The sequence below is a fragment of the Dreissena polymorpha genome, chromosome 5 (assembly GCF_020536995.1).
Source record: "Dreissena polymorpha isolate Duluth1 chromosome 5, UMN_Dpol_1.0, whole genome shotgun sequence".
NCBI classification, from domain to species: Eukaryota; Metazoa; Mollusca; class Bivalvia; order Myida; family Dreissenidae; genus Dreissena; species Dreissena polymorpha.
Genome location: NC_068359.1, coordinates 43545053 through 43568223, shown reverse-complemented (window position 1 = coordinate 43568223; position 23171 = coordinate 43545053). Strand labels below are relative to the sequence as shown.

At 33.8% G+C, this 23171-nt stretch overlaps 2 protein-coding genes across 6 annotated transcripts in view; one reads left to right on the top strand and one right to left on the bottom strand.

Moving 5' to 3' along the window:
• LOC127832345 (4-hydroxybenzoate polyprenyltransferase, mitochondrial-like) overlaps window positions 1–23171 on the bottom strand; it is a 45848-nt gene that overhangs the window by 5797 nt on the left and 16880 nt on the right. For 4 of the 5 annotated variants that reach the window (XM_052357764.1, XM_052357767.1, XM_052357765.1 and 1 more), the window contains exons 5-7: window positions 7509–7630; window positions 4574–4659; window positions 1472–1602 (exon numbers count right to left, since the gene is read on the bottom strand). In XM_052357764.1, the coding sequence (XP_052213724.1) occupies window positions 1472–1602; window positions 4574–4659; window positions 7509–7630 (339 nt within the window). Of the gene's footprint in view, window positions 1–1471; window positions 1603–3636; window positions 3768–4573; window positions 4660–7508; window positions 7631–23171 lie in introns of all 5 variants that reach the window. The other variant, XM_052357763.1, reaches the window with a different exon arrangement.
• LOC127832341 (uncharacterized) lies at window positions 15310–21959 on the top strand. The gene is made up of 2 exons (XM_052357752.1): window positions 15310–16638; window positions 20233–21959. The coding sequence occupies exons 1-2, from the start codon at window positions 15387–15389 to the stop codon at window positions 20604–20606; spliced, it is 1626 nt and encodes a 541-aa protein (XP_052213712.1). The 5' UTR covers window positions 15310–15386; the 3' UTR covers window positions 20607–21959.

The window sequence follows — 23171 nt, the reverse complement described above, 5'->3', positions numbered from 1 at the left end:
CTCCATGAGATACACATGCATGCCAAATATCAAGTTGCTATATTCAATATAGCAAAAGTTATTGCAAAATGTTAAAGTTGGCGCAAACCAACCAACCAACAGACCAACCAACCAACAGACAGGGCAAAAACAATATGTCCCCCACTACTATAGTGGGGGACATAAAAAGGAATCAGTTTATCTATTTTAAGTTCAAATAACTTTGATCTGACCAGCACACCATTTATTTAAAATGTGTATATTACCACAAGTTATTGTTGTTTTCACTGTTTGTATAGAACCAGCCCATTGATGTTATATTATATCTGATATCAAATTATAAAGTTTTTCTAATGAGCAACAAATCCCTAAAGCTGCATTGACCCTGAGCCCAGAAACCTTCATGCATAAGGTATCACAGTACATGTATAAAGTAATTGAAATAATTCATTTGTTTCTAGCTGAATTAGTCTTTTCTTAAATGGAACTTATCTTGATCCCAACTACTGTATCTGAAACAGCATTTGAGGGGTTGATACAAAGTTACATGTTGTATAATGTTTGTTGTTATATTATATAAGCTTCATTCATTTTTTGGAGATATTGACAGGAAACCATTGCGCAAACTTGATATAAATTATCAACTAAAAAAACAACAACAGAAATCAAAATTAGAATTTGGACAGACATACAAATCATTGACTATGCTCTCCCCAATTGTGGACAGACATACACATCATTGACTATGCTCTCCCCAATTGTGGACAGACATACAAATCATTGACTATGCTCTCCCCAATTGTGGACAGACATACAAATCATTGACTATGCTCTCCCCAATTGTGGACAGACATACAAATCATTGACTATGCTCTCCCCAAATGTGGACAGACATACAAATCATTGACTATCATTGCACTAGTATATAATGACTTTAAATTCACAGTATTTTGAAGGACATTTCTATCATTTTGAGTGATAATTTTTCCTGAATAAAAATTGAAAAAGGAGTAATAGGAGTTTTTCCAGTCCACAAACATTTGCAAGATCTAGTACAGGCAGTATTTGATGCATTTCCTTTGCATTGACAACATAGAGATGAAAAAAATGACCCAAAACCAACAGCCAAATATAAAGCAACATAACATTTATCCACGAATAGCCAAGAAAAGAATTTCTAGAAATTTTAATACAGCCAGTACTAACTGCTAAAGAATATGTGAAGTTATATATAGATTTGCTTTAGAGGTACAAAATGTGATGCATTTGAAATGTCAATCAACACATTCACTGTTTTAATCAATATGTTATACAGATTAAATATGGGTAGCTATATCAAAATGTTTAATTGTCTATACCTTTTGAATATTAACAGTGAATGTCATGCAAATGCAAAACTGGAAAAAAATATCAACAAAGCTTCCGTTTTTGATGTAAAATTAAGTGCAAGAAAACGTTTCAAATTAACACATGGTACACAAACATTACTCACTTGATGAGCGTAGATAGTGTCATAGAAAAGTGTCCAGCATATACAGGCTGCATAAAGGGGTAAGACAGGGACATCTAAACCGTTCTTTACAGCACACCAGCCAACCATTGCCCCATAATTGAAGGTCAGCCCTAGAGGTTAAATCAAAAGGTTAAGGTCAAAAAGGCAATCTGGTAAAAAGGTACTAAAGATTGCCACTTTAGCATACAAATGAAATATCTTCTCTTTAGTAATATTTAAGACAGGCCCTTTTCATTCTAATGTGACAAAATCTGCCAATAAGTGATAACTGATAGCTCTGAAAGAATGCATAGAGTTTCAATCGCTTTAATTCAGACTGAAAGTAAGAGCACAAATCAAGTTTAAAATTCCCAAACTGTTAGTTGCTAAAGCAACCCTGTTTCAACCAGTTTAACAATCTGAGGTGTGCTGTAAGGAACTGGGCTTTGAGATATGCACAAGACCTAGGAATTGAACAAACACATAGGTAACACAACAGCTGATAGTATAGGGGCCATTGTGAACTCAATATTTGTAGGAAAAAAATAAAGGGACATTCATGTTAAAACTATTTATAGGCATCAAAATAAATGGACAATTGCAAACACAATATTTTTGCCTGCGTTTTTTTTGTGACTTTCAAATTGAGATTGCATACTTTCAAAATTATCTTCTTTCAGCTTTCTGTACAAAATTCAAGCAAGCCGTAACATTTAATAATTTAATGGCTCAGAAAGTTAATTAATTTCTTCGTTCATAACGTTGGCCTCTCTAGTTAAACAACATAATGCCATTCAGTGCTAACTAACCAAAAAACTATTAAACAATCAACTTATGTAATGTTGAAGGGTTTGAAACAAATTACTGAGAAATGTTTCATTTAACTCACATTTCCAACATGCAAGTTTCATTGCCAATCTAATTGACATGTAAATAAGGAATTTCCATGCAATTCATGCTCACAGCCAAATATTTAATTGTACAACTTTATATGGAGTAATATATTTTATTTGAATCATGCTATTAGTATTTTTAATAGAACAAGAGGGCCTGAAAAGCCCAAAGTTGCTCACCTGAGATAAGATATTATTGGGACAAATCTTCTGACCAAGTTTCACGAAGATCGGCAAATAAATGTGGCCTCTAGAGTGTTAACAAGGTTTTACTATAGCCATGTAAGGAAAAATGCCCCGCCCCCTGACAGCCATGTTTTTCAACCAACCGGCATCATTTTTAAACACATCCAAGATATTATCGGGATGAATCTTCTGACCAAGTTTCATGAAGATCGAAAGAAAATGTGGCCTCTAGAGTGTTAACAAGATTTTACTATAGCCATATAAGGAAAAATGCCCCGCCCCTTGGAAGCCATTTTTTTCAAGCAAACATAATTATTTTCGAACTCATCCAAGATATCATTGAGACCAATCTTCTGACCAATTTTCATGAAGATTGGACAATAAATGTGGCCTCTAGAGTGTTAACAAGGTTTTACTATAGCCATATATAGCCATGTAAGGAAAAATACCCCGCCCCTGGTGGCCATGTTTTTAAAGCATTCAAAACCATTTTCGAACTCATCCAAGATATAATTGGGACAAATCTTCTGACCAAATTTCATGATGATCGGAAAATAAATGTGACCTCTAGAGTGTGAACAAGGTTTTACTATAGCCATATTGTGCTCAGGTGAGCTAAAAACACAAATGGGGTTGTGAATAAATCAAGTTTATAAATAAAAAGACAGAATAGACGGTGACATGTGACATTACAAAATCAAGATTAAAAGGAATGTAGTTTACAGTCTTCATTTAATTACCTCATCATAGTTGATAAAAACCATCATAATTATGAAACTATCGTACGGTAAATTTCAGATTTCTGTGTACAAAGGACATGGCTCTATAGTTATTGGATGACTTACTCGATATAAAGTGTTGTTATAACAGTGTTACACTAAATACAACATATATACAACATGTCCACATGCATTAATGGGGGAAAGTGAGATATTATGGCGTAGTATTGAACTAAGAAATTTGATCAAAAACTATTGCAAGCTATGAAAGCACAAGAAGCGAACTATAATTGTAAGTGCCCACATGTGTATAAACACAAACAACACATATGTTGCTTGCATTTATGCATGCAGACCTATCTGGTACCTGATGGGAGTAAATAGTGTCGTAAATCATGGTGTAGAGAACACAGGCGGTGTAAAGGGTCAATGCGGGCAGTTGGAGGGACCTCTGCACCCCCGACCAGCCTATCAGCACACCCCAGTTTAATGTCAACCCTATAAAACAGCAGGAATAGGAACTATAATATATAAATACCGGTAATAAGAACCAATTGGATTTTAAGATGGTGAATTTTATTTTAGAGAATAATATGATTAGGGCAGAGACCTGAGTTAAATAAGCTACTAAAAGAGCTTTCCCTCAATGTTTATGAAGTACTGTCTAGTCACCTAGGTTTTTTAACACTGGCTTATTTGCTTCCTTAACAATTATTTGACTCAAGTATTTCTAGGATGAAAAATTATTTGAAATCGCTCTGACCCTTATATATAGCCTTGAAATCAGTGCTGTATCTTGACTGTTGATCTTGAAGTATTACATTCAAGGCAAGTTTTGATATTCTAGTGTGCAATGAACTATCTAATACAGTGCCAAGTCATTTCAAATTCCTTAAATGCGTTAGAAAAATTATTGGGACAATTAAGTATTTACTACACGCCTTGCAATATTCAGTTACAAAATTATGTAAGCCAGGCATACACAAAGAAGACTTGATATCGCTTTTTTAAACTTTAATAGAGGGTAAGTCACCATCTTCACTGTGGGGTGAGAGGGGAGAGTTGTAATTAAAATGTATGGACAACAAAATGTTTTTTTCAGTCTGGAAAATGTTTTGCCATTTCAAACCATTTAAACAAAATATAAGTCCATTTTAGCGTTTTAAAAATATCCACCAAAGACACCAATAACTGGTTCAATCCTGGCAACACAGTGTTTCACAAGCCATTGATTGGCATTTGATGCAATTAAGCTACATGAAAATGGAGTAAACTTACGAACTGTACCATGATATATGTCTTACCAAGCAGGACCTGTGGCCAGTAAGTGAAGCGTTTGGCAAGTGGGTAGGCCACCACTAGAAGCATCGACGAGGCGCCCAGGTAAATACTAAAATGAAACCATCATCAAATCATTTCAATAATCATGAATTTAATGGTATGCCAATTAAATTTGCAAGCTAAATTCCTTGACTTTTCTGCACACACAAATTTGATTTTACCTAACCAACACATGTGAAAGACGTCTGACCTCGGACATATCTGATAAAATTTCCTGAGGTCCAGTTTTATTTCCAAAACTGGCAGTCTTTGTGTCCGACAAAAAAATAGATATGTAAAACTTGTTTTGGTTGGACATAACAGCTAAATTAAAATATTGTCTGGTCTAGGTTTATTTAAATAGATAGATGGTTTTACCAACCAGTAGATCAAAATTGCTTTCTATGTTCTATTTCCCAGACCCAGTCAAATCCTACATTGAGTAATGTGACGAAAACAAAACACAACAGTTTTTCATTGGTTGAAATGAGGTTTACTATTTTCAAGACTTTTTGATTGTAAAGCGAAAACAGGGAATGATGGGAACTTAACCTTGTCCTTGAACTTGTCCATATGTGATCCGAAAGTAAGCAAGTTAACTTTCTGTATTTTCAATTGTTAAAACATTGTGAATAGTCAATAAGATAGAGATAAACTGAATACAAGAGCACCGCCTTGCGGGTGCAGACCGCTCATCTATTTTCTTTTTAAAGGTGAAGGGACTCTCAATTTCAATCACAAAGGAGGGAGGGGTGGAGTGAAGAGGGGTGAATAGTGTGGGGGTGTGGACATTTAATACATTATCTTCCAAAAATGCGAAAAAAAAAAAAAATCGGGGGTGGGGGGGAGGGGATTCTTGGGTGCAATGGTTGGACGGTATTTCAAAAATAAAATAATAAAAATAAATATTTGTGTTTTTTAACCGTTTAAAAAAATAATTTGGGAGGGGGTGGGGTGGGGTGGGGGGTAAAGTGTGAGGGTGTGGTGGTCGTTTGTGAGATGATCTATAAAAAAAATAAAAAATTAGGGGGGGGGGGGGCACGGGGGATGGTTTGGGTGGAGTCTATTGTGGTATGTCAGGTAAGAGTAGTTTTGTCAAAGTAATCAAATCTAATCATAAACAAAGAAGTTATGGCAATTTTAGCAAAATTTAATAATATGACCTTGAGTCAAGGTCATTCAAAGATCAAGGTAAAATTCAACTTGCCAGGTACAGTAACCTCATGATAGCATGAAAGTATTTGAAGTTTGAAAGCAATAGCCTTGATACTTTAGAAGTAAAGTGGATCGAAACACAACATGTAACCATATATTCAAAGTTACTAAGTCAAAAAAGGGCCATAATTCCGTAAAAATGACAACCAGAGTTATGCAACTTGCCCTTTTACTGTACCCTTATGATAGTTTGCGAGTGTTCCAAGTATGAAAGCAATATCTATGATACTTTAGGGGTAAAGTGGACCAAAACACAAAACTTTACCAAATTTTCAATTTTCTAATTATAAAGGGCCCATAATTCCGTCCAAATGCCAGTCAGAGTTACATAACTTTGCCTGCACAGTCCCCTTATTATAGTTAATAAGTGTTGCAAGTATGAAAGCAATAGCTTTGATTCTGTAGGAATAAAGTGGACCAAAACACAAAACTTAACCAAATTTTCAATTTTCTAAGTATAAAAAGGGCACATAATTCTGTCAAAATGCCAAATTTTCAATTTTCTAAGTATAAAAAGGGCACATAATTCTGTCAAAATGCCAGTCAGAGTTACATAACTTTGCCTGCACAGTCCCCTTATGATAGTTAGTAAGTGTTGCAAGTATGAAAGCAATAGCTTTGATACTTAAGGAATAAAATGGACCTACACACAAAACTTAACCAAAATTTTCAATTTTCAAAGTATAAAAAGGGCACATAATTCTGTCAAAATGCACGCCAGAGTTATCTAACTTTGCCTGCCCAGTCCCCTCATGATAGCAAGTAAGTGTACCAAGTTTGAATGCAATAGCATTGATACTTTCTGAGAAAAGTGGACCTAAACGCAAAACTTAACCGGACGCCAACGCCGACGCCAAGGTGATGACAATAGCTCATAATTTTTTTTCAAAAAATAGATGAGCTAAAAATGGCGTTTCCTCTAGTTTAATTGCCTAAAAGAAGGAGGTCTGATCCAATCTGGTGAGGTCAGGGAAATTTCAAAAGTTACCGGACCCATTTCATGTAAGATTTTTTTGTCTGTCGCATGGGTTGCCTAATATTTGCTGTCATTTTAACATACAAATTAGCATATTGTGGTTTAACTGTCCAGTACATTAATTATTTAAATGGTTATGTTATTGTGTAATTTTACAACAGTTACTGTGCATAAATGTCAAATATTCAATTGTATTTTCTCCCTTTTTTTTATTTGTTAGAACACCTTTTATTTTCATTTCATTTTGATAGCCAAAACACTAAGATTTCCTGATTGTCCCATACCCAAAATCAGTAATTGCCCAGGTCACAAACAGAATCGGCACTTTTAGGAATGTTAAAGGAATCACAAACACAAGTGGCAATAGACGATTCGTGAAGAATAAGATAAATAACAACCAGGTTGAACACCACAAGGCAACTGTCCATAAACTACATACTAGTAATGCGATTGATATATCAATCAGACGTTTACCATGTATGATTGTACTGCAAATCATTGACTAATGGGGCAGACGTGTTTGAACTTATTTGACTCCCAAAAATGGCTGGTTTAAATACATAAAGTGATTGGAAAACATTGATGGCTTCTGTCCCATTATTTCATGTTCACATGCATCCACCTAAAAGTTACAGCTGCCTGGAAAACATGCCCTAAAGTGATACTTCTTTATTTACAACTGATGCATATACATTTAACTATATATCATGTTAACTCCATGCCCTTACCTATACCAATTCAACTGCAGAAGAATGCCTAATGCCAATGACAGGTTCAAGCCCAGGAATGACAGTGCCTGGAAATAGGTTAGCTCACCGCTTGCCAGAGGACGGGACTTAGTTCTCTCAACCTGAAAGACAATATTTTCTGCAATTTGGGCAAAAGTCTAAGAAAATTTATGTGGATGATCAACTTATTTGTCTGCATTTAAATGACTTATTTGTAAACTGGCATACAAAGTCATTGTTTTGATACATAGTAGGTAATATTTTTCTAGGTCACCCAGACAGAAAAATACAGACAACATTGCAGTCAAAATGCAATTTGCCCATCAGGACTGGGTGACCCAGCATTCTTAAAAAGACGTTTATGATCAGATGGACACACATATTTCCAGATTGACATAAGCAAACCAATATACTCATCCATTTTCGAATAAAGCTAAACTAAGATGCAAAGCAGTTGAGATACTGCTCTCAATAAACACATATGCCCCCAAATGGAAACCTTATCAGTATTGATTCATTGTTCCATTTGAAGTCTAACCCTTACAGCGCTGGAACCGAATTTTGAAGGCCTTTGCAAACAGTTTGGATCCAGATGAGACGCCACAAAACGTGGCGTCTCATCAGGATCCAAACTATTTGCTATTCTGATAGTATTCTTTGAAAAAAAATCGAAGAAAATGCTAATTTTAAAAATTCTGCAGACGACATTTTAGCAGACGACAAATTTCCCAGCATGCAAAGGGCTAAAAGTAGGTAAATGTCAAGATGGAAATGAGTAAGGTGATGTTGGTGTGATAAGAGTTCATAGAGGACATCCTTGCAAGCAACAAAGCTTTCTAGACCAAGAGGACCACTGAGTCTTAAGGCGCTCACCTGAGACCCAAAGGAGCTTATCCATTCAGAGTAGGTGGAGTTCAGAAGAGTTAAGTACTTAATGAAAAATAAGTATTTAATTTCTCCGCAGTTTAACATAGCAAACTATGAAACTCCAGAATATATATCAAGAGGAAAACTCATGTTTTTATCCACTACTTTTGTAACAAACACCAAATCTAAACATAAAATTATTCAAACTGAGATCACCGCCTGGGATCTATGCAGACAGTAAATTTAAACATAGATCCAAAAAGGATAGAGCTAATTGACTGTAGTCTAAAACACACATAATTTCAGTGTCATAAAAAATCTGAAATCTATTAAAACAATTAGGGTTTAGGTTTTTAAGTTTGTTTCTTTTAGAAATATGGTCCATCTTTAAAAGATATTTAACTAACTTTGACCTTGAAGGATGACCTTTGACCTTGAAGGATGACCTTGACCTTGAACTTCCACCACTCAAAATGTGCAGCTTCATGAGAACACCGCTTTGAAGAAAAAAAAGACCTTTGACCTTGAAGGATGACCTTGACCTTGAACTTCCACCACTCAAAATGTGCAGCTTCATGAGAACACCGCTTTGAATTATTTTTATTTTTATTCGACCTTTGACCTTGAAGGATGACCTTGACCTTGAACTTCCACCACTCAAAATGTGCAGCTTCATGAGATACACATGCATGCCAAATATCAAGTTGCTATCTTCAATATTAAAAAAGTTATGGCGAATGTTAAAGTTTTCGGACGGACAGATGCCATATATTTGTCATTTGACCTTGAAGGATGACATTGACCTTCACCTTTCACCACTCAAAATGTTCAGCTCCATGAGATACACATGCATGTCAAATATCAAGTTGCTATCTTCAATAGGGAAAAAGTTATGGCCAATGTTAAAGTTTTTTTCGGATGGATGGACAGACTGACTGACATACTGACGGACAGTTCAACTGCTATATGCCACCCTACCGGGGTCATAAAAACAGGTGTAAGAAAGATTGTAAATATGTTTCATCCGCATAACAAAACATAGTTTTATAATGAAAATCTTTTAATTATTGAAAATATTTCCACCACAGAACAGATAAGTTAATTTAAGATATTTAAATCTTCCATTTATTTATTATGCACAACTCTATTGGAACAACCCTGGAGTTAGCCAGTAGGTGGAGATCATAAAGAGTAGATGAGGGTCAAAACGAATTAGGGGCGAAAACTTGACTTCCAGAGGGTTATTAACTTGGTTTTAATATCAACATATAAGGAAAACTTCCCCTTCCCCTGGCAGGCAGCCATTTTTTTCAACAGACTGGTACCATTTTTGATCTTTGCCCAGAGATCATTAGAAGCAATGTTCTGTGCATGCTTTTTAATGATTGAACTAAAAATGTAACTTCTAGTCTGTTAACATGTTTCACTAGAGCCATATATGGAAAACTGCCCCTCCCTTTGGTAAATTTGAAAACTAAGTTATAAAGATATTTCTGATTTTTACTGATCATTCAAACGTTAACTAAGGTTTGGATGTTGCATGAAAATTATACTATGTGCTGACATTCTAAAAATATCTCACATTTCACACAAGTATTCTATGCTTGGATGCATTAAAACCAATAGTACGGGGCATTACTCTCACTTAGTGGTGAGTTGATTAATCAGATCGTCGACGCGTCGTCAACGCATTGCTGCTGACGTGACGATGACGATGAAAATTTCGAGTCGACGAAAAGTTGACAAATTTTTTACAATACCAATCATTCGATATTTTTTTTAATACACATTTCTGTTTACCGCTCAACTGAAACGAGCTTTTTTATTGGATAAAACAACCCCTTTAAACAAATCAGCGATCGTAATACGGATGTGTATAGGCAATAATATTCATTAAAGATGTCGGTCAGAGAACAATTTGTTCCCTTTCCTAAATTAACTGATCGATCCTACTAAACCAACAAAGGACGGGAACCTTTATATGTGTTCTGTAATAACTGCAGAAAACAGTACACTAACAATGGTACGTTAACTCTCTAAAAATAAAAAATATTGGGGTTTAACGCCGTTTTCAACACAGTACGTAACATTGCAGCCACAAGATTTTTCACTACTGTAAAACGTTGTGTATAACGCGCATTTATGTATAACGCGCATCTACTTTTTTAAGCTAAAAAATCGGGAAAAAAAGTTTTTGAAGCAAAATAAACGGGGGAAAAATTCCGTACCGCAGGATAACTGAAAATCGTTATATTTACATTGCGGATCTTGCATGTTCTTTTATTGCTTCAATAATTTATTATTTTAAAGACGATAACAATACAACTAGTTCTTTTTTTTTTTTAAATCATATTATAAATAATATAAATGTTTGGATTTAAATGAATTATGCATGAAATGCACACTTTCCACGAGGATACCATCATGGTTTTCATCATATGTTCCGAAGTAACTGTCCATGATTTTATCGTGGAGTACACATAACGGACGGATTAGTTATAACTAAGAAACTGACATTATTGATTGGTATTGTCACGTGGTAATTCATGCATGACTAATTCACAACCGCGCGTTTTATTTACAATGCCGATATCATGCGTTCTTTTCAAGTGTCTGTAATTGACAGGAGACTTTAACGACACAAACTTCTCAACACCATTACTGCATTACCGGCGATAAACAAACAATGGATGTGTGAAGGCCGTTTGCTGGTTCGAATGTTTTGATAATAGCCCAGCCACACAAAACTTGACAGGTGACGCAAATTGCTCGATAATCACATCCTCAATCTTGACAAGACGTAAGAAAACATGTAAACAAACACAACATCAATTTTATTAACACATTTGAAAAGCAAGAAAAATAATCATAAATATATCGGGAAAGACCTTGCCGACATACTATTGTAAATCGACAAGTGCCCCCTAAATAAATTGTGTAACCCTAGTACAGTAGGGTATAATATTGTGGGAAAACAATAACATTTAAATATAAATGGCTTCCTTGTTTTTCATTCTCTTCTTCAAATTTATTTGATTTCAAAGCTCTGTACGTATCTGAAAAAGATAGAAAATATTTATGTTAACTTTCTAATGTTTGTCCATCTTATTCAGATCGTAAATATAACACTATTATTAACACAGTTACAGTTAAAACACCGGAAAACAGAATGATGCGAATTGCCGCAACTGGGTAACTGACAGGGAAAAAATGTCTTGGCATGGCTGTAGTTGTGCATAAGGCGCATCAAGTTTTTAAAATGAAATTTTGGGGTAAAAAAGTGGGCCTTATACACAACTTTTTACGGTAATTCGAACACAAAGAAAGATTTTTTAGCATTTATTCATTATTAACTATCAAAACACATAAGGAATAGTCATGATAAAGTTCTTTTTGATAAAATATAGTAATATAATGTTAATATCAACAACAAAACTGGTTAAAATATTAAAAATGTAATTTTTTGTTAAAAATGCTGATTAATCGTTAAATCACTGATTATGGCCTCCGATTAATCGGTTTTGGGGAACCGATTCCAACCTCTACAGTCTCACTGTGATTATATCCAAATAGAAACATTCAGTTTCCTTTTTTTCTGTATGTTTTGTATACAATAAGTGCAAAGTACCTTGAAAACACTGAAACACAATCTAATTGTGTGGACTATTAAATTTTACAAATATACATTTATAAAGACATCAGTTTAAACTTTATTTTTTTAGCATTACATTTGCAGTTTATTAACATAGGATGCATATAGAACTGGTACGTCCCTTTATTTATCATGTATCAATATCAGTTGGGTGCTCATTAGGTGATAATATTTGATAGTATTTATACCAATGTATATAAATCCTACATATCTCGTGACTATACTTCACATGACACAAGTTCATTAATTAGAATTCCAAGTCAACTAAATTATCAAAATATTTAAAGTTAAAAAAATGGCATCAGATTTTGAGAGTTAAATTAACAGAGGATCAGATTTGTTCTTTTACTTTTTTTGCTGTACTTGTCATGAAAATGACATTAATAGGGGAGCTGATTTTTACTGAGAAATGCTCTAAATTTTACTGTGGTAAATGTGTGGAACATCATAACTACAAAAAGCATGTAACATTTGGGAAAGAAAACATAAGCCAGTGGCGCTTGATTGGCCATTGTCGGCTCCGTTACTACCTAACGGACCTAGTGCCCTGGGTACACTTAAGTATAATTAAATCTACCCCAGGAACGGAAAATATACTAACACATACCCGGCCTATTTAGAATGAACCCGAGTTTTATTTCCGCCAAAAATCCAATGTCGTAAAATGCCCTAAGGAATACATAACAAATTCTCCTTAAACCTGCCTCAATATGATATTTTGAGTAGGAGTATGGATAATATATAGGACATTTTACACAATATATTGACATAAATATGAACATAATTAATTTGAAAAAAATAAGCCCACAACAACCAATTTAGCGTTAGAATTTCCGGGTCTGTTTCAGTATATTTTCCATCCACAGGGTACATTTACATAGTACCCGAGCCGACAATGACCATTTGAGCGCCAGTGGCCTGTCTCCAATCTATTGTTGGATGTTTTAGAGAAATGTCAGGAGCACAAGAAAGAACTGACAGCATTCTGTGAGAGTCATAGTGAGTTGTTGTGTCATCTCTGCCATATCTACAATCATCAGTAAGTACAGTTGTAATTTTGAACAGTTTGGTTTCTGTTTTAGAAAGTTTCAAATAAAGGACATATATCAGGCCATTCTTTTTAAAACATCATTGGGATTTATAATGGAATCTTTTTGAGGAAAATGCAGCCATGTGTTAGTCTTAGCTGATAGAGTGACACTTCTCCACCAAAATGGAGAGAATAAGCAATTCTCAGCAACTGTCGGCACATTACATGAACAGTTGAGTCAGAACAAAACTGACTTAAACGAATGAAGTCAATTGAAAATGAATACAGTAAGATTCTTGATGAAAAAAGCAAATTCGTTGAATTGATATCCCCTGCAAATATGCTTCTTTACACAAAAGTGTTATATTTGACACTCAAAAAAGCATTTTTTTCAAGATACAAAGGGTCATAACTTCGTTATTAAACGATGGTGTACAATGCCATTTGGCGTGCATCATCCTCATATATATATATACATACTCATACCAAGTTTCAATGAAATCCGCCAAAGCACTTCCAAGATATGGCTCAGCCATAAAAAATCAGTGCTTTAAGGAGAGTTCGAGCCAACCGGAAATTAGAGCCAAGCGAGTTCGAGCCATCTGGTTTCAACTGTATATTGTTTTGAAGATATTTCTTGTTTTCATATGTTTTGTATACAATAACTTAATTGAGTGCAAGCTAACTTGTTGCAACTGAACCAATTAAAAACAAAAGTATGGATTCTTTATTTTCAACATATTATGTAACATTAGTTTAAACTTTATATAATTCTCAATCATTATATTTGAAGTTTATCGGCATTAACATGTCCCTTTACTACATGTGTATACATTTCAGTTGGATATTGATAAGATAATAAAATATGTAGCCATATATATAAATGGTATAGATCTGGTGATTATACAGTGAAACAACGCTATTAAGACCACCTGATGGACTTTTGAAAAGTGGTCTTAATAGTGAGATGGTTAGCGCTGATTTTCAATGGCTAATACTGATAAAAAAGTCACTGATCCAGCTGAAACAACAACAACAAAGAAAATAATGAAAAAAGGGGAACTACTTTAATGAACAAATTTTTGACCAACTATCAAATGACAGAAGGAAGTCGAGCCAACGACGTTTTTGAGGGACAAAAAATTAAAAAATTAAGACACCTGCGTCTTTCCAGTGCTGAATAAATCACTGCGGATGAGATTTCCCATTACTTAAATGAATCTTTTCTTTTAACACAATCTTCCAGTTTTCACTTATCCGTTTTGAATAATTATATGGCAAGCAGGTTGGTTTTTATTTCCATCACTAACAAAACCATCTTACTCAATCATCCTAACTGTACCATTATTTAATTTTATATTATTTTATTTTCTATTTAATCTTTAAAATTTGTATCAAACAATAACCAATTTTACCAATAACTACTCCATCATATCACAGGTGGTTAGCGTGTGGCTATGATATTAATTAGTGAAAACATCATTTTGAATGATAAATAATCATATTACAACGAAAAATTAACTTTTCTGAAGAAAAAAAATAATTTCACTATAAAATATATATATAACAAGGTATGCAACTCAAAATCACCCCAAAACCGGGTGCATCGCTTTAAACAGCCATATCTTCATCAATTGTGCAGCGATTTTCATGAACCCGGTCTTATTCAACGCAGAAATGAATTTCCTTTCTGGAAATGTATATATCTTGTTATATTTCTACACATGCTGGGTCAAATTTTAAGAAATAACACGATACACAATTCGCTTGACCCAGTTGACAATGATCGGGCAGTATTCATAAATGAAATCTCCAGTTGTAAAGTCACACCTTCGCATTGGACCAATGAAATCACTTGTGTGTTTAAAATGTCAGTTAGTTGAAATGTATGTAAACAAAGGTTTCAAACGGCGCTGGACAGTTAGTTTTGATGCATAATGTAACGACAAGCACGGTAATAATGTTTTTTCATACGTTTTATTGAATTATGGTATCGAAGTACATGAACTTTGCAGGGAAGATGCCCTTTAATCCCTGCAGATTTCAGTCTTAAATACTGCCTGATCAGTGTCAACTGGGTCATGCGAGTTGTGTATCGTGTTATTTCTTAAAAGTTGACCCAGCATTTGTAAAAATATTGCAAGACATATACATTTCTAGAAAGGCTATTCATTTCTGCGTTGAATAAGACCGAGATCGTGAAAATCGCTGCACAATTGATGAAGATATGGCTGTAGATTGGAGAGTTTATACTGTACTTCACATGACACTAGTTCATTAATTAGTATGTCAATTTAAACAAAATATTAAATTATTTAAAGTCATAGAAATGGAATCCATTTTTAAGAAGTTTATTAAGAAAGGATCAGATTTTTTCTTTAAAAAATGTGAAGATTGTGAATATTGTCGATTAGATCAAATGTCCTGTGAGTGTCTTCGAGTTAGTCATCACCAGTTAATGAAATTCTCATCAACTGTTGAAACACTTAATGAACAGTTGATTCATCAGAAAATTGATTTTGAGAAAAGAATGAAATCCCTTGAAGATAACTGCAATAAGATTCTAGATGAAATCAATAATTTACGCAAGGCAATCAATGATTCTTTGGATGAACTGGAGAAGAATACCAAGAAGGAGTTGGATACATTACTTGCCACCATGAGAACTTCTATTCAAACTAACATAGATAACTGCAATGAGTCTATAAATACAATGACATGTGTACAAAAAGACTGGCTAAGCATGATGCATGAAGTGATCGACCCACGGATCGACCCATCTTTCAGTGAGAAAACGTATAAAAAATGCCTTCACTACTCCACGGACACTGAAAACGTTTTGCAAGAAATGAAAGTAAAGAATGAGGTGACATTTACATTTAATCCTTCTACATTAATCCTAGAAACTCTGTCCACCCTCTCAGGATTGGGACAGATACTACAAAATGAAAAGCAATCACAAGGTGTTAGAGGCACAACACAGGACAGATTTACCAGACAAACTTTTGAAGACACAAAACAGGTCAGAAGGATGGTCGTATCACTTAAACCCCGCAGCAGTATGAGGGATAAACTTGCCAAAAGGCTTGCAGACAGAATCATCGAATCAAATGCAAACAAAATCATCATACAAAATGCAAACAAAATCATCAAGTTAGAGAAAAGCAAGATATTCATGGTGAGAATGAAAAGCGAATCACACATATGCTTGATAACAGGTATCTGTGAGACAGTTGCTGGACTACTCATTATAGACTCAAGGAAAAGCAATATAAAGCTGCTGGATGAGAACTACAATGTGGTTGCATTCTGTAACTTGCCTGGTATAACAGAGTCCATGTGCAGCATTGACTCCAGTCTAGTGGCTGTTGCTATGGCTAGCAGGGAGATTCACTTCATAAGAGTGACCAATGGTCAGCTAGTACATGATGATAGGACAATTAAGCCCCAGCATTTCTGTGTGTGTATTGCCCATCAGAAGGGCAACCTGTACATTGCATCAGGCACAGCCCTGTACAAATACACTATAGATGGGAGACTTGTGTGCAAGATGTATGAAGATACATCATGTTTCAGTACAGGTAAAATTATTAATTTTTGTTTTTATTTCTGGTTCTTGTCGTGCACAAAATATGTTGTTAAATAAAACAAAAAACATTAGTGTATTTTACAAAATATTGTTCATGCTTTTAACAGTCAAACACAAATTTAAAATAAAATATATTGCCCCATAAATCAATGGACACTTAAAGCAAAAGCATCGTTAATATTAATGGCAATAAATGAGAACAGAACTTATAACCCAGTTATGGTTTAAACGCTGTCTTATTGCTTGAACCCTGTCATTTGAGTTATATTGGAGTTAGTGTAAATGTATATAAACTTTATGAAAAGATGGGCTTTCTGCATACATATCGCTTTTTGAGAATATATAGATATCCAATTGCACTATTATTATAAGAATTATAGAAACACAAATGTACACCATTGACTGTAACTGTCACATCTACAACCATGTGTCAAATCAGGCACTGTTCAGATTTAATTGTAACAACCAATAGACAAGTGAATTTAAATTAAGATATAATGCAACATTAACAAATTTTCTGAAAATCAGGCGAAAGTGAAAGTCGATTTCTGTTTAAAATAAACTTACATTTGCTTGATCTTCTGAATTAATAATTTAATTTCTCTTTGCCTGTTATGTTTTCAATTACATTACAACAGACAATATTTCAATAAATATCGTCTACAAATAGCAATGAAATGGAACATTCTTTGATAACTTAGTCAAAGCTGCCTATGATGCATACGTCAAATATTGATAAACAAATGCTATTTTTCACAAATTTATTAAGATAAAACAATAGATTATCACATTTTAACTGTCATATGCACCTTAATGGGAGGCTTCAAATAAACTTTATTGGCATTGAACAACAGATTGTCACCAATTAGCTAACTAGTGGTTTTTAACCTAAATGGAAGGTTGGGGAAAATTGGATCCAAGCATCCCCTGCATTACATTGGATTGCGTGTTAAGACAGAGCGTGCTAAATTGTAGTTGCAGTGTATTCATTTGAGTGAATTAAGTAATATTTGTCATTTTGGCTTTTTATCCCAGTGAATGACGCTGGAAAATTATTTACTTCCGCAATATGGTCAGTACAATCTTGCCGTTTGCAAACGAATAAGCAAAAGAAAATATTTGAAAAATTGATATTCATTGGTAGATTACGAACTACAGCCAATTAGATTGCTCATAACAAAATTTTTAAATAATATGCAATATGCAGAAAATGCTGCAAGTGTTATATACACAGATGTTTGCAAATTATACTTTTCAGGCCACTTGTGAAATATGCAGTGAATTCTGACATGCCCACTCACATATATATATTTTTTTAAACAAATTTACACGCATAAATAAACACCTGGGTAAATAGGATCTCAGAAAAATCACACCGATGATATTGGCCTCGGGTTTTCCGTATTAACCAAGTTTTTCCGGTATTGTACAAGATTTTGAGTTTTGAGATTTCTTGGCGAGGTTTACTCTCTATTAGACTATATCAGATGCTCTTGCAATATTTAATAATAATGTCAATTAATAATGCTACATATCTATGTTTATAGCTGATATTTTTGTTCCTTGTAAAAAATACCTTTACTCTTTAATTTACTTATGTTTAATTTTATTGTTTTATTTCTTAATATGGCATTCAATGTTTGAATGATAAACCTACAATGTATATGTCAAATTACCAATCCGTCAATCTGTTGTGCCCATAATATATTTCCATTTTTCGGCGTAGCTGTTTGAAACGTTTTGAAATAGAACATGACTTTTTTTGTTCAAACTTCACACAGTTTTCACTTTTACATTTGATTGACTTTCTATTTTTGAGTAGTATAGGGTATGAAAAGGGATACTACAGTGCGTTTTAAAACAAAAATAACTGCATGTTCAGCATGAAACAGTTTTATCTCTAATGAAAAGGCTTGAGAGATAGAACAGTTTCACAAACAACTCTCGACATCAATACAGTTCGTGCGTGGCCCTTTATATTAAGAAGATGGCCAGCGTTTTTACTTAAAAGCTGTGTTCTCTTATTTAGTAATTACTACCATATTGCATTCTGTGCACTTGTACATGTAAGATCCTATCATTATTGTTGTTCCCTATACTGATATACTCCTTGAAAAAAAAAAATAATTTTTTTTTTAAATTGTCTGTTAATATGTAAATGCATAAAGCTTTAAACAAGCTGTCATTCCAGCAGTGGAATCTTTACCACACTTGAATGCATTGCATTCCAGCCAGCAAGCTATCAAGGTCAGTTCGCGGTCAGTAACAAAACTGTTTTATATACGATTTCGCGTAAACTAAGTGAACTTGAATTTTGTTTTGCCAGTTATATCGTAAATTAATATATTTGGCGTTATTATTATAGTATGTCACTCATAGATTCTTAATGTGTTTTCAACAAGTCCATGATAAGTAAGAGTTTTAATTAATTTAATTAGAAAATATTCCACCATATAGACCAATTTATTAACCATGAGCGCTATGATTCACGATACTATTTACAATTGAATAAAACAAGAATATCAGTGAAACTGATGTATGCTCCCCAATGATGCTTTGTCGATACATGGGTTAATTTTGTGGGAAAAAAAGTGTGACCTTGAGAAAATCTATTATTGGCCTTGGTGACTTTGACCTCATCAAAAGGTCCATGCAAGATACCTACATGCCAAATATGTAAGAGGTAGGTAAAATATTGAAGGCGCTATGAGAAACTGTAACAAAAGTGTGACGGAAAAAATCTATTATTAGCCTCGGTGACATTGACCTTGACCCCAGTGACCTCAAACCTCATCAAAAGGTAGAGGTCCATGCCAGGTACCTACATGCCAAATATGTAAGAGATCGGTAAAATATTGAAGGCGCTATGAGAAACTGTAAGAAAAGTGTGACAAAAAAATCTATTATTAGCCTCAATGACCTTGACCGCAGTGACCTAAAACCTCATCAAAAGGTAGAGGTCCATGCAAGGTATGTACATGCCAAATATGTAAGAGATCTGTAAAATATTGAAGGCCCTATGAGAAACTGTAACAAAAAAGGTGACAGCAGTAAGTACAAACTGGCAACTATATGCTCCCCATATATATATATATATATATATATATATATATATATATATATATATATATATATTATATATATATATATATATATATATATATATATATATATATATATATATATATATATATATGGGGAGCATAAAAACAATGTCTGACAAACCACCAAAAAAAGTCTCTTTGAAGAACTCGTGTATAAATATTTCAAATATGTATGAATGATTCGTGTGTGACTGGTTAACTACATGTTTTCATTTATTCTCATTTTCCTTGTGTTTTTCTATTCTGCTTGATCTATAGGAATATGATCAATAATATCTAATACATCACAAAATCAGGCACAATTGAATTTGGTGTGATGCAGCTAAGAACTGCGCAGAAAAGGAATTTCTATTTTTGATTTCATTGATATAACTTTTGATCTTTCCTCAACACCAACCACAATCAACTCTGTATATATTTATGAAAGATACTTCTTGTTTCATATAAAACACATACTCTTTTTTGTCTCCTTGTATACATAGTCAAATCCTGTGCAGTAAGTCAAGATGGAAGCAGGATTTATGTGGCCAACCAGGACTGTAGCAAGCGGCTCACACTGTCCAGTGATGGTAAAGTGATCTCCAAACTTTCTCACCCTGCACTGAAGTTGCCATCTACATTTGGCCATCATCCCCTTCACGTGACAGGCTTAGGACAAGTTCTGGTATGTAATGCTGACTTCAACACAGTCATCCAAGTCGACAGAGATGGGAAAAATATACTGGCAGAGGTGGTCACAAGAAATGATGATTTTAGATCACCACTATGTGTCTTCTACAGAAACAAAACAGGAACACTGGTTGTGGAATTGATGTATAATAACCACATAATGGTGTTCACCCACAGTGAATGCTGAAATAAGTTTCAATTAAAACTCGATTGTATGCCAAGAAATTTACAAAACTGTGTCCTTCACTTAATAATATAAAGAGATTTATAAAAAATTAAATGATACGCATTTGCCATCATTATCATGGTTATGATTGTTTTTCTTACAAATCACAATTTATTGGCATGAATTTGCTGTAGAAAATGGGTATGCATGATAGACTGAAATCTGTCTTCATTGAATCCTAAGAAAACCCAACGCTGTGAAAACCAAACCCTGTGAAAACAAAGTACGCTTCTTGAAAAAACAAAAGTGCCCGGTCAGTCGCATTTTTTTCCCACTAAAACAAAATATATAATCAACTGTGCACTGTCAACACTGAAAATCTTACATTTGTTATGGAAATTGTATACCATTCTAGCGTAAAAGAACTGAATAATCCTAATGGTGTAGTCAGTTCAGTGCCAATTTTTGCCACCTGTTACAATTTTCAGGAATATATAGATTGTACATTTTATTTACACACTAAGAGAATAAATACATACACCAATTAAATTAATGAATAACTCACTCAAACTTAATGTATCTTTACATGTCTAAACTCAACTCCACCCTCCCAAGATTCTCCCTGTTCCAGACTTTTATTCAATTCTACCTACCCTCCCATATTTGTGATAGTGTGCATTGACACTGATAGGCCCCTAACATTTCATTAATATTTATTATGCCAGCTGTACAAATATCTGACAAACAGACTCTGCCAAGCAACAGAAATGACCAGACGTTGCTTATTTATTATATGAATCAAGACAACATAATATTGTGTTCTGAAAATGATGTTCACCATGCTCCTTTGGCATCAAATAAAGCAGTCTTAATTAAGTTTTTATACTAAAAATTACAACAAACCACAGAGGCATATCCAAATAATTGGGGACACATTTTATTGTTGATAACAATAACCAGAGGGTAGTGAAATAAGCAATTACCTTGTTATTTGCTATGGCATTTTATAACATGTGAGCAAAATATAAGTTTACAGTTTTATAATAATGGTAAAAAGTATGTACTTTTTAAAAACTTTAAAAAAATGTTTCTAAGATTAAATTTATTTTAAAAATTACCAGTTTTAAAACATTCTTTTTAAGTTGTTTCAACACATTTTTTTTCTATATGTGTGATTTCCACTTTTTGTTTTGGATACTATAGATATTGATTTATGTAAATTCATGTACATATCCAGCATTACATTGTTGAATGTACAAATTGCTTGATTGATGCTTAAATTTAGTTGTCACTGTATTATATAGATGTGTGTTTTTATTATGCAAAGAATAATTGAAATAGACAAAGTAATAAACTGTTTATATACCAAATGCATATGACATGTTGTTGTCAAATAATATAATGGAAAACTCTTGTACAATATGGCATACATATTCAAGGATTACGGTATTTCAATTTTAAACAACCTTGATAAACCAAACACTTCTCACTATCACAGCCAACCTGACGCAAAATTGACTTTTGCAGACAAACTAAAAAAATATTTGTCAATCATATTTCGAAATAATGCCAGTTAGTACATAATCAACGATTTTTTTCAATATAACATTACATCAACTATGTAGTTTGCATAGATTTATTGACAGTATTCTCTAAGTGTTGTATGTAGGCAAAGCTGAAGTTAGTCAATTAACACTTCTTTGGTACTGAATATTGCTGGAAGAGGTTTTCAGAAACATGGTTACAATTCATTCGGGTGCAAGTTATTATTAATGTGAACAAAGCTAAAGTTCGCTACATGAATTGAGGACACATTCACAACGCAAAAATGTCTCATCATGAGAATTACCTTAATTGTTTTGCTTTTAATATAGTTAAATTATTATTTCAGTTTGTTTTATTTCATCAACCATGCTTCAATAATCCAATTCAAAATATCTCCTTTTTATGTTGTTTTAGCTTGGTTAATTTATCTTTTATTGGATATTTTCAAACCAAATTCAAGATTCTGAAACGTTCTGTACTTACCAATCAAAACGAGAGGCCCATGAGGGCCTGAATCGCTCTACTGCTATAAACACTGTGAAAGTTTGGAAAAAATAAGATGGAAACTGTGTACTTAATCGCGCAAACAAGGAGAATTTTCTCAAATTCAAGGTGAGATTAGTGTGTACTTATTTCTCCCATACTGCTCATATTCAATAGGGTTCAAGTCCTCATTGATATAAAGATACTGTGCAAATTGGAAATAATTGGATGAAAGCTGTGGAATTATTGCGTAAACAAGCGGGATTTCAAAATTTTCTCATATTCAAGGGGAAGTCATTCTGGACTTATTGCTTCGATATTGCTCTTTTTTAAAAAGGGTTTGATTCCTCATTGATACAAAGACACTGTGCAAGTTTGCCAAGAATTGGATGAAAATTATGGACTTTATCACATAAACAAACTGAATTTTCATTTTTTTCTCAAATTCAAGGGGAGATAATTCTGGACTTATAACTCCGATATTGCTCATTTTCAATAGGGTTTGACTCATCATTCAGATAAAGACACTGTGCAAGTTGGGAAATGATTGGATGAAAA

Excerpts from the sequence above, each read along its gene's own strand:
- LOC127832341 (XM_052357752.1), top strand. The coding sequence starts at position 15,387 with ATGGAATCCATTTTTAAGAAGTTTATTAAGAAAGGATCAGATTTTTTC. Across the intron at positions 16,639-20,232 it reads TACATCATGTTTCAGTACAG|TCAAATCCTGTGCAGTAAGT; the intron begins GTAAAATTATTA and ends TTGTATACATAG.